We start from the raw sequence: 15,075 nt of genomic DNA, 5'->3' as shown, positions 1-15,075 counted from the left end.
GTGGTAAATAATGAAGAGGACAGGGCACTGATTCAGAGCAATCTGTATCACCTGGTAAGCTGGGCTCAAGCAAATATGTGTTTTAATATGGCTAAATGTAAATGAATACATCTAGGAACAAAGAATGAAGGCCACACTCACAGAATGGGGGACTCTCTCCTGGGAAGCCGTGACTCTGAAAAAGATTTGGGAGTCATGGTGGAGAATCAGTTGAACATGAGTTCTTAATCTGATGCTGTGTCAAAAAGGGCTAATGCAATCCTTGGATGGAGCAAAAGTAAGGAGCAAAGTCCCAGGGTCTGTGTCTTGGGGTGGCTAGAGCCATGGTTTGCCTTAATCCAGTTCTGGGTGGGGGAGCCCCAGATCTGTAGCAAGAAAGTGAGGCCCTGCTCAGCCCTGCTCTTCTCCCTGCTGAGGAGGAAATCGTGTGCATGGATAGGGCTGCAAAGGAAAAGTGGTCCCATGCTGCACTAGGGAGAGGGAGCTACTTGGGCAGCAGTGGGTGTGAGGAGACCAGCAGAGGAGTAACAGCTACGTCACTGTGGGTCTCTCTTCTCCTTCCCTCCCCAGAAGGCTGGGAAAGGGCAGGGGGCTGCCATGCTATCTGGGAGCCGGAGGGATGGTTCTTTTCCTCTCTCCCTGGTGTCTGGGAGGAGTGGGAGCGGCCGGTCGGCAGGACAGAGCAGCTGTTGTTGTCATGGCAGAACAGCAGACGGAGGTATCAGAACGTTTGTTCTGGCTGATTTCTGACAGGCCTGATAACATTATTATTGATGTTTGTGCTATCCGATCAATAGTTCCAACTAGGGCTGTCAATTGATTAAAAAAATGAATAGCGATTAATCGTGCTGTTAAACAATAATAGAATACCATTTATTTAAATATTTTTGGGTGCTTTCTACATTTTCAAATTTACTGAGTTCAATTACAACACAGAATACAATGCTCATTTTATGCTTATTTTTATTACAAATATTTGCAGTGTAAAAACAAAAGAAATAGTATTTTTCACTTCACCTCATACAAGTACTGTAGCGCAATCTCTTTATCATGAAAGTTGAATTTACAAATGTAGAATTATGTACATAAAACCCTGCATTCAAAAATAAAACAATATAAAACTTTAGAGCCTACAAGTCCACTCAGTCCTATTTCAGTCAATCAGTCAGACAAACAAGTTGGGTTACAATTTGCAGGAGATAATGCTGCCTGCTTCTTGTTTACAATATCACCTCAAAGTGAGAACAGGCGTTCGCATGGCACTGTTGTAGCTGGCATCACAAGATATTTACATGCCAGATGCACTAAAGATTCATATGTCCCTTCATGCTTCAACTACCATTCCTGAGGACGTGCGTCCTTGCTGATGAAGGATTCTGCTCGATAACAATCCAAAGCAGGACAGACCGACGCATTTTCATTTTCATCATCTGAGCCAGATGCCACCAGCTGAAAGCTGATTTTCTTTTTTTGTGGTTTGGGTTCTGTAGTTTCCGCATCAGTGTGTTGCTCTTTTAAGACTCTGAAAGCATGCTCCACACCTTGTCCCTCTCAGATTTTGGACGGCACTTCTTGAATCCTGGGTTGAGTGCTGCGGCTATTTTTAGAAATCTCACATTGGTACCTTCTTTGCGTTTTGTCAAATCTGCTGTGAAAGTGTTCTTAAAGGGAACATGTGCTGGGTCATCATCTGAGACTGCTATAACATGAAATACATGGAAGAATGGGGGTAAAACAGAACAGGAGACATACAATTCTCCCCCAAGGAGTTCAGTCACAAATTTAATTAACGCATTATTTTTTTAACGAGCGTCATCAGCATGGACGCATGTCCTCTGGAATAGTGGCCGAAGCATGAAAGGACATACAAATGTTTAGCATATCTGGCACGTAAATACCTAGCAATGCCAGCTAGAAAAGTGCCATGTCTGTGCTCATTTTCAGGTGACATTGTAAATAAGAAGCAGGCAGCAGCATCTCCCATAAATGTAAAAAAAAACTTGTTTGTCTTAGCAATTGGCTGATCAAAAAGTAGGACTGAGTGGATTTGTAGGCTGTAAAGTTTTACATTGTTTGTTTTTGAGTACAGGTATGTAACAAAAAAACCTACATTTGTAAGTTGCACTTTCACAATAAAGAGATTGCACTACAGTACTTGTATGAGGTGAATTGAAAAATACGATTTATTTTGTTTATCATTTTTACAGCGAAATTATTTGTGATAAAAAATAATAATATAAAGTGAGCCCTGTACACTTTGTATTCTGTGTTGTAATATAAATCAATATATTTGAAAATGTAGAAAAACATCCAAAATATTTAATACATTTCAATTGGTATTCTATTGTTTACCAGTGTGATTAATCGTGATTAATTTTTTTTATCGTGATTACTTTTTTTGAGTTAATCGCACTAGTTAACTGCAATTAATAGACAGTCCTAGTTTCAACCTGTCGCTCTGACCAGGAGAAACATGTCTACAAACAATACAGAAATCAAGCACATTTTAAAGACTAACCAGGAAGTGGGCAAATATGAAACCTGCATATTCTGTCTCCTAACAACCCCTTCCTCCAACTTTATATAACCCATGCAATGTATCAGAATGATTCAATCTAAGTAAAACATACTGCAAACACAAAATCGACACACACTGCATGTATTGAACGGACAGTATCATAGCAATGGAAGTAATAAAGGGCCAGATTCTGCTTCCTTGCATTGGCATCACTCAGGAGTAACTCAACAGAAATACTGTAGTATATAGCTGGGGTGAGACCAGAATGAGACCCATAGAAAACACCACCATGCTTTTTGCTATCTGATTCATTCTCTGTCCTGGAATGGTGCGTTGCCTACACTAAGGAAAAGAGACAGGTTATGAGGATCATACATAGAGGAAACACAGGCTTAAATACACGGAAGAGCTCTAAGAGGCAGATTTACAACTTCCCTGCCACTTTTCTTTTACTGAATGTCTGTAACACTCAGCTATGTTTTAAGTTCATGTTGTTAACTGCTGTGATCCTTGTAAGCACCATTATTAATACATACGAATAATCACTTTTAGAGACACACACTTTTATCCTTTACCTTTGCCTGCACTTTGCTAGCAGGCATCTACAGGTTACAGAGTGCACAGTACTCGCAAATATTTGTGTTGATCTACTTCAGTGTACAGGCAGACTGTATCTAGGAGACAGACTATTTATCTTCTCTGCTCTTACCTTTGACTATGCTTCAAACAAACAAGGTTGTTCCTTATGCTTAAGAAGCATGGACAAAACCTTGTGTTGTCTGATGCTCCATGTGAAACAAAGGCATCCCGCTGGTGACTGGGTAGGTAAAATGCTCTTACAGAATTTCCCATTTAAGAAGCTTTGGGAAGCCAAGTTTTTGCCCCATCTGCTGATGGCCCATTTCCTGAGGTGAATATTTAACTAGCATCTGGGGTGCAATTTGATTCATTCCTGTGTGGATTTCTTTGTAGTATTTGAGTTTCCATGGCATCACTGCAACAAATCCTATTTTACTGAAAGGCAGAAACTGTGGTGTGTTTTCTCCCCACAAATGTTTCATCTCTCTCTCTCTCACACACACACACGGGTTTGTACACTGTAGGCCAAATCCAGCGAGTATCAATCAACACAATTCCCCTGAGCTCAGCACAGTTATGCCAGTCTACACCAGCTGAAGATCTGAACTACAATCTCTGTGTGTATATTATACACTACAGATACACATAGCATATACATAGTACAATACTTACCTTTAAAATGTATACCTACGTCTACTTAGATCTATGTATTTATATATTTGTACGGTATATTCGGTATATAGCGAAACAGGGGTGATCAAGTGCAGAGACACATACGGCGTCAATGCTGGCACAAAGAAGGATTTTTTAGAGAAGGGAAATACCTGCAGCATTAACAAGGGTCATCCATTTAAACCTTCTGATGCATGGCAGCCACCTCACAGGCAACAGTTCGGCCAACTTGTGCATCACACACTTTTGGAACATGTGGGCACAAGCATAGTGAGACAAGAGTCTATGCACAATATTATGTGCCTGTAGGATGCCCTGTTCAGAATGGCAAATTAGCTCCTCACTTATCTTATGATCTTTTCATTCAGGGAATGTATCATGACTCCTCTTGGTCTGAACTGTAGGAAATTTTGAGATTAATGATAAATGTTTTCAAGGGCCAAATGGCTGGCCTAGTAGAGGCACACAGCCATACCAGTACAGGAGTGACCTAGAAAACTAATTCCTAGGGAGCATCACAAGGGGGCTAACTAGCATCATTCTAAAACAGGTGAAGAGGAATGCGTGTGTGCGTGATGTCAGTGCAGCTGTAAAATGAAATGTGATGGACAAACCCAGGAATTTACTTAAACTGGCCCAGTAAGTAAGCTTTGACTGGCTGATAGCGAGAGTTCCTAGTTAGGATGGGGTGGCTGCTGGAGGCGTGTGTGAGGAAGGGAGACAGAAATCAGATATCTTTGCATCTCTCCAACCTATCAAATAATAGCAGTTTTTGGAAACCAAGTATGTTAAATGGTAGGAAGTCAAAGACACACATTACGAAGAGCTTTCCAACCCTTTCTGGGAAGCCCCCTGCATAGAACTGAATATAGCCTCCATCACCTGAGCACCTCCTAACACTGCAGTTAGGTAGGGAAAATGATCATCCGAAAGATGGAGTGACTTGCCAAAGATCTCTGTGGCAGAGCCAGAAACAGAGCCCCTGAGCATTAGTCCTGTTAACTGTGGTTTTATCGTGTTTTCTATGAAGGACAGATAAGCCTCATCTTGCTTCCACCAGAACAGGAGGTATATAATGGAAAACATCTCTTTACTCCTTGTGGAGTACATACAGCGCTCATTAGAATTAATAGGAGCTGTGCATTCATACCACTGGAGGATGCAATATGTATGGTGTTCCATTTTTTAACACTTTATTCATACCACTCTTTAAAAATAATCCCTGTCCATGCTCTAATCTCCAGAGCACCAGGCAAAGTTATGGTGCTTCATAAATGTTTATTAACCACTCACTCACTATCCATAGTGGTCACAGCAATGGAAACATCACACTAAACCAACACAAAACTAAGCCAGCAGGACACACCAAACTGGAAGGATACCAAGCAGCTTATTGACAGGTTTCAGAGTAACAGCCGTGTTAGTCTGTATTCGCAAAAAGAAAAGGAGGACTTGTGGCACCTTAGAGACTAACCAATTTATTTGAGCATAAGCTTTTGTGAGCTACAGCTCACTTCATCAGATGCATACTGTGGAAAATACAGAAGATGTTTTTATACACACAGACCATGAAAAAATGGGTGTTTATCACTACAAAAGGTTTTCTCTCCCCCCACCCCACACTCCTGCTGGTAGTAGCTTATCTAAAGTGATCACTCTCCTTACAATGTGTATGATAATCAAGGTGGGCCATTTCCAGCACAAATCCAGGTTCTCTCTCCCTCCCACCCCCCAATCCACTTTCCGGTTTGTAATAGCTTATCTAAAGCTATTACCAGCAGGAGAGTAGGGTGGGGGGAGAGAAAACCTTTTGTAGTGATAAACACCCACTTTTTCATGGTCTGTGTGTATAAAAACATCTTCTGTATTTTCCACAATATACATCCGATGAAGTGAGCTGTAGCTCACAAAAGCTTATGCTCAAATAAATTGGTTAGTCTCTAAGGTGCCACAAGTACTCTTCAAGCAGCTTATAAATTTTTGTAAGAAAAGTGGAGTATCTCCTTTTGAAAAGTGTCAGTTCCTAGTCTCACTTTGATCCCTCATCCTTTGTATTCTCTGTGTCTCAGATTTTGGGCTCCTTGGGGTGGGGGCAGGGCACGGTTTAACGTGTTTGCATAGTGCACACCTACAGGGCTATATAAATAGTAATACAAGGGCTGAAGAACTGCAATGCAAGATACTGATCAGGAAAAGCATGTCGGGTGGTAATGAGAAGATGCATGGAATTATCAGCTCACTGTCTGACATAACTTAGGAAAATGATTAGAATAGTTTAAATATTGAGATAACTAGGTTTATCTGCAAAGGAAAGAACAAGTAAGAGGTGATGTGGCTAAGGTATATGCAAATGTGAAGGGGCATAACAATGAAGGTGATCCCGCAAAGAAATTTGCAAAAGAATCTTAAAAACAAAAGGGAATGAACAGAAACTAAGAAAAAACCCTGCCTCTTAGGAAGTTTAAGAAAAACTTTTTTACCCAGAGTGCAATCAGTGGGTGGAACAGATTCTATAAAAGGCAGTAAGATTAGCTGCAACCGTGACCATATGGTAAGTGCACTGAAAATGATTCTTGCTCGTTTGCATTTTCCCTAACTAACGATAAGATGGGAGGAAATAAATAATGTTTTATCATTTTGTTGGTGATTTCAAGTTAAGATATTTGTAATATATCATTTTAAACCTGTATCTCTCACGTATGCTATGTTTCAGATAAAAGATTAGGTCTCTCAGGGGAGACAGAAATGAGCATTTAGGACTTGTTGCTATACAAGATTCTTTGTTTGCCTCAGACTTTTAATACAACTCCTAAAGAGAAGGAACCTTCCTGAGTGAGCGATTTCTTTGGAGCTGCAGAAAGAAATCAAGGGAACTGCTTGGTTGCCTTGAGGACTACATAAAACACTGGCACTTAAAAAGGAAAAACAAATTATTCTTCTTGTAGCTCTAGTCCCATCCATATGGAGGACTCTATTCCAGTCCGGCTTGAAGCAATTCCTTGGACACTCTGCAGCTAATGAAATCCTTTTGTATGACATCCATCCATCTAGCCTGAGGTCTTCCAACCTTTCTCTCACTTTGCACTTTAAACTTTTACACCCTGTTTCCTATATATTGTTTCGATCTTCTTTTCACGTGCGTAAATCATCTAAGCCTGGGTTCCCTCAGCATTTCCATCATTGGTGCCACCTTCACAATTTCCCTAATTTGTTTGTTACGAACATGGTTCATCTTTGTAACTCCAAGCATCCATATCTTAACATTTTCATTTCCACTGTATTGAAGATCTGCTCCTGTCTATTCCTCAGTGCCAAGCACTCAGAACCACACACAATTGCAGGCCTAATTACCATCTAGTAGACCTTACTTTCCAACATGATAAGCATTCTCCTATCGCAGATCACTGCTCTCACCTATCTCCTTTAATTAATGCCCTTCCTGTCCTGCTTAGGAGTTCACCATTGAGATCACCATTCTCCTGTACTATTGAACTTGAACTTTTCTACCTTTGGTAGTGGCTGGCCACCCAGACTTACAGTCTCGTTATCTTCCCACAAGACAGCATCAAATCTACAGACCAGAGACTCCGTTTTATTCCTGATGATTTTCATTCCAAAAGAAAAATAAAGCATAGGGCACAAACAGAGGCACTCCTCGATTTTACAACATTCAACTTGCGACGAACGGAACTTACGATGTTTCTGAATCGACACCCTGATTTGACTTACGACAATTGGTTTCGACTTTATGATGCTCGGTCCCACAATGGAGTGGATTGCGGTTCTGAGTTACAATATTTCGACTTATGACACAATTTTCAAGAACCAATTGTGTCGTAAATCCGAGGACTGCCTGTACTGGACAATATAACTGAGACACATTGCTTCGTTTCATTCTGAAATATTACTGTTCATGCCTGAAACTGTCTGCCCCCAAATGACTGCATCTTCATATACTTCTTCCCCTTGCACACTTTCCAGAAAAATTCATCTTTTTTTGGATTATGCTAATTGAAGCCATGCTCTGATACAGTCCTTCTAAGAGTATGTGATGACATTCAGAAAAAAAGGAAGAACTTCAGTAGGACACATTGCTTTCATTTTTGATGTCAGGAGCTGTGAAACAGTGACTCTGAACTACCTTGCTTTGCTTGAGTAGTGCTGTACTTTTGACTCCAAGTCAATATTCGGAGCATTTCCCCAAGTGCGAAACATACAGGAAAACAACAACAAAAAACACATCTTCTAGATAGTTTTAATTACTTGGAGGTTACAATGACTTCCAAACTAAGTGCATCATGATGGATTAACCTGTTGCACTAAATATGAAAAACATTTACATGTGGAAAACTAGAGAAATAACCCAGATGTTGACTCAGAGTCAAAAGCCATCAGGTGCCACTGTAGTGAAATTATGACTGCTCATTAGTTAACTAAGTCAAGGATCATAATTAAAGGTGGTATTCTAAGACAAATTCCCACTGATGGCAAACTGCATCGTATGGGACTCCAGTGAAGAGCAATCAGACACCTTTGGGGAAGTAATCAAGCATCTGCGAAAGAGAACTCTGATGTCAAGAGCACCTCCCCATGGGATGTTAGTTTCATTGTTGTGAATCTTATAGCTCATCTAATGAGACTGAAAGGTGAAAGGCAAGGCTTTCATAATCAAACTATATATATGTACAAACAATTGTTTAAGAGCCCAAATCAGTAGCAGAAATACAGGCAAAGACTTTATTGCAAATCAGTTGCATTTTGAAACCAACTACTTGAGAGGCAGCAACTTCTCCTTAAGTTACACGCCATGTCATGAATTAAGAATGGTCTGTTTTCTTTGCAACAGCTGCACCAACTGTTTGGTGGTATATCTCATTTCAATGGGGCTACTTATGAAAGTAAGGGATTTTCAGGGTTGGAGAGTCGAGCCCGTTGACTGTAAGCTCTTTAGTGAGAGGACCCTGTTTATTATTTCACTCTTAAGTGTCATGCTCACTTATTATGCTAATAATCATCACAAATCATCCTACCTCGGCTCATTAAAAACTGAACACAGTAGCGTAATGTGTGATGCTCTTTGACAAACACAGAAATCTGAACTCAGGTGGGCAAGTCAGAAAATAGAGAAACCAATTATTATGGGGAGGTTTTTTGTTTTTAAAGTGCAATTATTAATATTAATGGAGATGGTCCAGAGGTATGAATCTAATATTGCCATCATCATTCTGTTACATGTTATCTGATGAATATTTTTATAATATTTGATAAGTTTCATAACTAGTTAAAGAATATCAGTCAAATAATATATTCAATACATTACCCATTTCATTTACTGTTTAGCTAAAATTTGTATCTAATATCTGTCCAGCTCTCATTTTTAAGTCTACACATGCAGTCCCCAATCCTGCAAACCCTGACACACATCCATAGCGCTAAACAGGTGAGTAGTCTTATTAAATTCAATGGGATAAATCACCTGAGGGTTTGAAGGATTAGAGCCACAATCCGTCACTAATCTGGGATCATCAAAAGGTTATTTTACGTTTTATTACTGGCTGATGCCCCTTAATCAATAAATCATGTTCCAGCTGAGGTTGTTCTGACTGTCATAATTGTACATTTCAGTGACTGGACTGTTACTTAAGATTTGTATGCTTTCTTGATGTAGAAGGATCAATTTAAATGTTATTCTCAGGTCAGAGGTGCTGATTCAGCAAGGTACTTAAGCATGTGCCTAACTTTTAAGATAGAGTAGTCCTAAGAAAATTGAATTTCAGGAGGTTCTGCCAATGGAAGGAAATGGGATGAGAGAATCAAAGAAATTCCACTTGCTAAGCACTACGAGTTGCTGCCCTATATGGGGAAACATACATTCAGGGGAACTGGACAAACAAACTGATCTTTCTATTATGTATCTTCATAGCTTATTGGTCATGCCAGCTGGTCACCATTGATCTGATTTGAATGATCTTTGCTATCTAAAGAACAGGAGTTCCAATATTGATGCATGGCATATCCAGAACAGTTCAGGTCAGTTCAGTTTATTAATGGACAGACACATGGCACTGTTAAGTGGGTGATTCTCAAAATTATTCCAAACATCCTGTAAATTTCTGTGCTCCTTTTCCTATAAAATAAAATGGCTTATTAAGTACTATAAATAGTTTTCTAGATTTATAACAGTTCACAGGGTTTTCATGACATAAAGAACTCACATGAACAAAAGCTTAAGATGGCTACTGCCAATCCTACAATATATTACAACATAAGCTATTAAAAAGTCAACATTTCCCAACCATTATCATACAGTTACCGCAAATATCTCTTATTCTACATATAAAGAGAAACTATGGTAATCTTGAAAGGAAAAGGAGTACTTGTGGCACCTTAGAGACTAACCAATTTATTTGAGCATAAGCTTTCGTGAGCTACAGCTCAGTTCATCGGATGCTACTCTGAAACCTATGGTAATCTTGGATATTACAATATGTTAGCTGTTGACAAATGCTGGTATTTCCATGACAGCCACTGAATGTAGACGGATGTTAAATATGTGAAGGTTTAATATGTTATGTTAACCTTGGAGTCTTATATTTGTATGCTAGACTGTCTCTGGCTGTGAAATGTTTTGTGCTGCAGTACTTTTGCATGAATAACACTATATAATGATGCATTGTATTTCCTAGTGGAATAAACAATAGGTTTAGCTTTCACTCAAGTATTGTGACTTCAAGTCATTTTATTTATATGTCAGTAGTTCAGAATGTGCAGTGGACCAGGCATTTCATTCCCCAATTCACCTTCGTCAAGGAAGGGGCCAGGAACATTTGCATTGCTGTATCTCTGAAGCAGATATAACTCGGCCCTATAGCCTTTGCCGGAATGTGCTACAATCCATTTTATTTTGGTAACACCAGAGCAACCTATTTACTTTTAAGTTTATAAAAATGCACCTGCCGCCATTGTCCCTTGGTACATGTGCAGCTGGAAAAGTTACAACACGTTGACAGAGTCAGTGCAAATAAAATTCTCACCAACAGTCAGCCTCCAGAGGAAAAGGCCTAGAGAAAACAATCAGTGGTTCTTTTCTCACCTGTGATGGGGTGTCCACTCAACGCAGGAGTGGAAGGGGTTAATGGAGGCCAGATGGTAGACTGAATGCTGAGGGGAAGTCCTAATTAAAGAACAGGCTCACCCGTTCAGAAATGGGAGGTGGGAGGGGACTATAGAAAGCCAGGTAGCTGGCTGCAGACAAGGGTTGCAGGGAAGTAGGCTACAGTCACTGCCTGAGTGGAGGGATTTGGAAGAACGGCAAACCCAGAGGCGGGGGGAAGCCAGATAAGTAGGAAGAAGCCCAGGGAAATAGCAGGAAGGGGCAGGATGGTAAAGAGACCTTGGCTGTTTGTTATAGGGTCAGAGGGCTGAAACCCAGTGTAGAGGGCGGGCCTGGGTTCCCCTGTCAGCCACTGGGCAGTGCCATAAGGCGTTGGAGATGCCAGACAGAGAGTGGGTCTGGAAAGGCTTTGAATTCCCCGGAAGGAGAAGACCTTAGTGGCCTGACTGGAGGGTCAAGCCACGAAGAGGAGACTGCAGTCCCTGGAGTGAGAGGGGTCGCAGGGTGAGACAGCATGCGGGAAGACACTGACAGAAGGGGAGTGCAAACCTGGCAGAGCTAATTCCCAGGGCAGCCAGCAGGAGGTGCTGCTAGCAGAGAGTGGACCCCACGTAAAGTCCAGCAAAATGGGCCATTAGACAAGTGTAGGTTCCAAAATCAAGGGCCCTCCACTGACCAATGCCCTGCCCCCAAATGCCAAGGTGGTCACAACACCTGTGGATGGTCCGTATGCCTGAACTGATCTCAGCTGATACAAGGTTTCTCCATACAGATTTAGGCCCCTGTTCAGCAAGGCACTTAAGCCTAACTTTTGAATATGTGAGTAGTTCCATTTGGTTCACTGGAATTACTCACACGTTAAAGTTAGGCACATGCTGAATCAGGGCCTTAGGGTTGGATTTAGCACAGAGAAGTCAGTGGGGAAATTTCCATTGACTTTAATGGGCTTTGATCAATGGCAACACTTTGAATTTCAAGGCTAATCCATTGCATAGTATTTGTAACATGCAGCTATAATTGTGGTTTCAGAGTAACAGCCGTGTTAGTCTGTATTCACAAAAAGAAAAGGAGGACTTCTGGCACCTTAGAGACTAACCAATTTATTTGAGCATAAGCTTTTGTGAGCTACAGCTCACTTCATCGGATGCATTTTATAATTTACAATTGTGGGTCTCAGCTATTTACTTGGGAGGGTGGGGGCCGGGGAGGAAGGAGCACACAAACAATCTTTTATGATCTTAAAAACAGTCCAGTGAGACAAAGAGTATTCAAACATTCAGCCAAAGCAGTAAAACCTTCTGCAGTATTATACCACATGGTACAGAGGTACCTGAGCTATACTCACAGTAAAAGCTAGTCAGTTTTGTCATTTTAACATAATGTAAACTATTAATTTCCATTACTGCTCTGGGTAAATAATACTCGCGCAGTATATATCAGAAGGAATAAATATTGGCATATGATGCTGATAAAACACCGCTTGAAACTTTCAGGCCAGAGCACAGCCTGGATTATTCTGATTGACAATCTCTTCTTCTCACTCCTGATATAAATTACTTGTCCCAAAGCAGCCTTTTATGTGCTTCTCTATTGAACAAACACAGCCACAGAATAATAAAGCCCAGAGAGCCCCGCTCTGTCCCAGTTCTCTTGGGAAGATGAGGGCGGCAGCTGAGTGCCACAAGAGGTATGCTGTCTGTGCCCAGCTAGGCCAAAGTGCCAGCCATGGACGTGCATATTTGAATCCACTCAACTGATGTGGACACAGCGGTAAAATGAAGACAGACACATAGATGGATTTGAAGAGGCAGGTCACAACACAGTGGAGGGGCACTACACACCTATCACTTATATTTGCCTATATCAGGATATTTAATTACTTCCAGTGTGGGGGTTACAGGGCTCCTTACCATATAACTCTTAACTAGTGCCAGGGTTACAGGGCTCCTTACCATATAACCCATATCTCGGAGTAGGCTCTCCTCAGCCTGCCCCCTAAGACTCAGCTCTCTGAGTCCTTGCACCCTCCCTATTCCAAGGAGGACAGAGGGTACAGAAGGGTGGGGACCCTGGCCTGCAAAGGCCACAAAGTCAGACCCTGGCCCGCCAAGACAACAAAGTCAGACCCCATCCCATGAGCTCAAGGCCCATCACCACAATCCCAGATCTTTTTATCTCTGGGAACTGTCCATTTTATTCTCTTAACTGCACTGGAAACCGGCTGCAAGTGGCGACCAATAAACAACTCAACCCCAATATCTCAGTTAAGTGGCTTAACCTCTGTGGCTTAAAGGTGCTGCAAGAAAGGCAAAACATTCCCTGGTCTTCTGCCAATTGGCTCGTGGGAGAAAAAATTCCTTCCTGACCCCCCGAATGGGCAATTAGCTAGACACGGTCAGGATAGATTCCCATTCCTAGTTTGGGTAGGTAGGGTGGAGCTGCTGGAACAGAGCTGAAAGGGGCTCCATGTGGCCCCTGCTCCAGGTTAAATCCTGGAAGCTGGGGAAGGCTGGCCAATCAGCACCCATTCCTCCCCAGCTGGCCAATGGGTGCCAGAGACTCCTGAGGGGAGGAGCTACCTAGTGTTCTTAGAGAATGTCTGTCTCCCTCACAGCTGGGACTGTCCCCTTTCACCACCAACCCCATCGAGTTCCACCATTATTGAGGCAGGTGAGTGCCTGATAGATTATTTAAGAAGTGAGCATTTCTCAAAGGGAATGACTGGCAAACACAGATCATCCCCCAGCAGCTCTGCCTAATAAAATCATCCCATAGGAAAAATGGAACATAAACATACAAGAAATAAATCTGAAAGTATTATTTACACCTGCACATCTGCTGAGTGCGTCCAAAGCAGTCTGACAGCCATGTGGCTAATTGTGCCAGTGTGGCTCTTAATGCTCTTTTCCAAACTGAGGTCCACCTATCTCCGAGAGCAGCAAACACCAGCTGCTGCTCCACAGGGAGGTGCAGCAAACACTGAAGAAAGGAGTTACAGAATAACCTCTCCACAAGGGTAGATTCTTCCCAACTGCCATTACCAAGAGGTTGGTTTATGCCCTGAACCTAAAGGTCTTATAGCCCTTCTAAAACTCTTGGCTATTTTTTAAAATCCTTTCTCGAAGATCCAGATTTATCAATATAAATGTCCAATTCTTCTTTGAATCCTTCGACGCTCTTAGCCTCCTTGTGGCAATGAGTTCCATAGGCTAGTTGAGCATTGTGGGGGAAAATAAAATTCAGTGCCTCATAACTGTATTAAATATAATAAAGTATAACTACAGTGTTTCACTAAGTCTTGCTATATTTCTTTAGAACCTCCTGTACTTCTAGTGACAACTAATTGAAAGCCCTATGTAAAAAAAAAAAACAAAGCTGTCATTCAGCAAATGCAGTTAATCCCAATCTACCTTTGGAAGCCTCTGTGCCAAATGGATTTTCTAAGATGTCCATCACATCTTGGCTCCAAGCATCTTTCACAGCAGACTTGGACACCACCCTGTCATTCAGACTCTGCTGCGGTCGGAAGTTATTCCTTAGATACTCCACAGACTTGACATGATCTTGCTGTTCTGTGGTAAATATGGAATAGAACGCCTCCAGCTGAACGTGGCCATCAGGGCAGGGAAGAGAAAAAAGAACATTAATTAGAAAAACAATGTGGTAAAATCCGGGTGGCTGATAAGAATGTAAAATGGCAGGAAATGCTGATGCCAAGACTGATTTTGAGTCTGACACAGGAAAGAAAACATTTGTTCTTGGACTCCCTTGCCTTCAAGCCTTTAATATGCGCACAGACAACCCCCCCAGCCCCTCCCTCCCTCTCTGCTTATATCATGTTGTTTCTTAATATTATACTGAGAAGTGTTGTACACTTATTCATTACATCACAAAATCATTCTTCTGTATATAGTCCCTCTACCTACTTACACTGACATGTCGCTGTCAGGCTGCAGTTTTCATTGACAGATTTCAAAATATTTTACAAAGGAAGTCAAAAGCATCCTCCCCATTTTCCAGATGGGGAAACTGAGGCATAAAGTGACTTGCCCAAGGTCAAACAGCAGGTCAGCATGGAAGCCAGGACTAGAAACAAGATCTCCTAATCCCTTGTCCAGTGTCCTGTCCACTGGGCCACACTGACATTTTCTCTCGCCTGCTTCATTACAAAGGGAGAAACCCTAACCGTGCT

At 41.5% G+C, this 15,075-nt stretch overlaps 1 protein-coding gene across 7 annotated transcripts in view; it reads right to left on the bottom strand.

The window, feature by feature from the left end:
- PTPRG (protein tyrosine phosphatase receptor type G) overlaps positions 1-15,075 on the bottom strand; it is a 621,815-nt gene that overhangs the window by 129,512 nt on the left and 477,228 nt on the right. For all 7 annotated transcript variants that reach the window (XM_084635116.1, XM_084635117.1, XM_084635121.1 and 4 more), the window contains exon 8: positions 14,294-14,486. In XM_084635116.1, the coding sequence (XP_084491242.1) occupies positions 14,294-14,486 (193 nt within the window). The remainder of the gene's footprint in view (positions 1-14,293; positions 14,487-15,075) is intronic.

The sequence above is a fragment of the Lepidochelys olivacea genome (genome assembly GCF_965140295.1).
Source record: "Lepidochelys olivacea isolate rLepOli2 genome assembly, chromosome: 7".
NCBI classification, from domain to species: Eukaryota; Metazoa; Chordata; order Testudines; family Cheloniidae; genus Lepidochelys; species Lepidochelys olivacea.
Note: the sequence above shows the minus strand (reverse complement) of the source record. Positions and strands in the feature narration are given on the sequence as shown.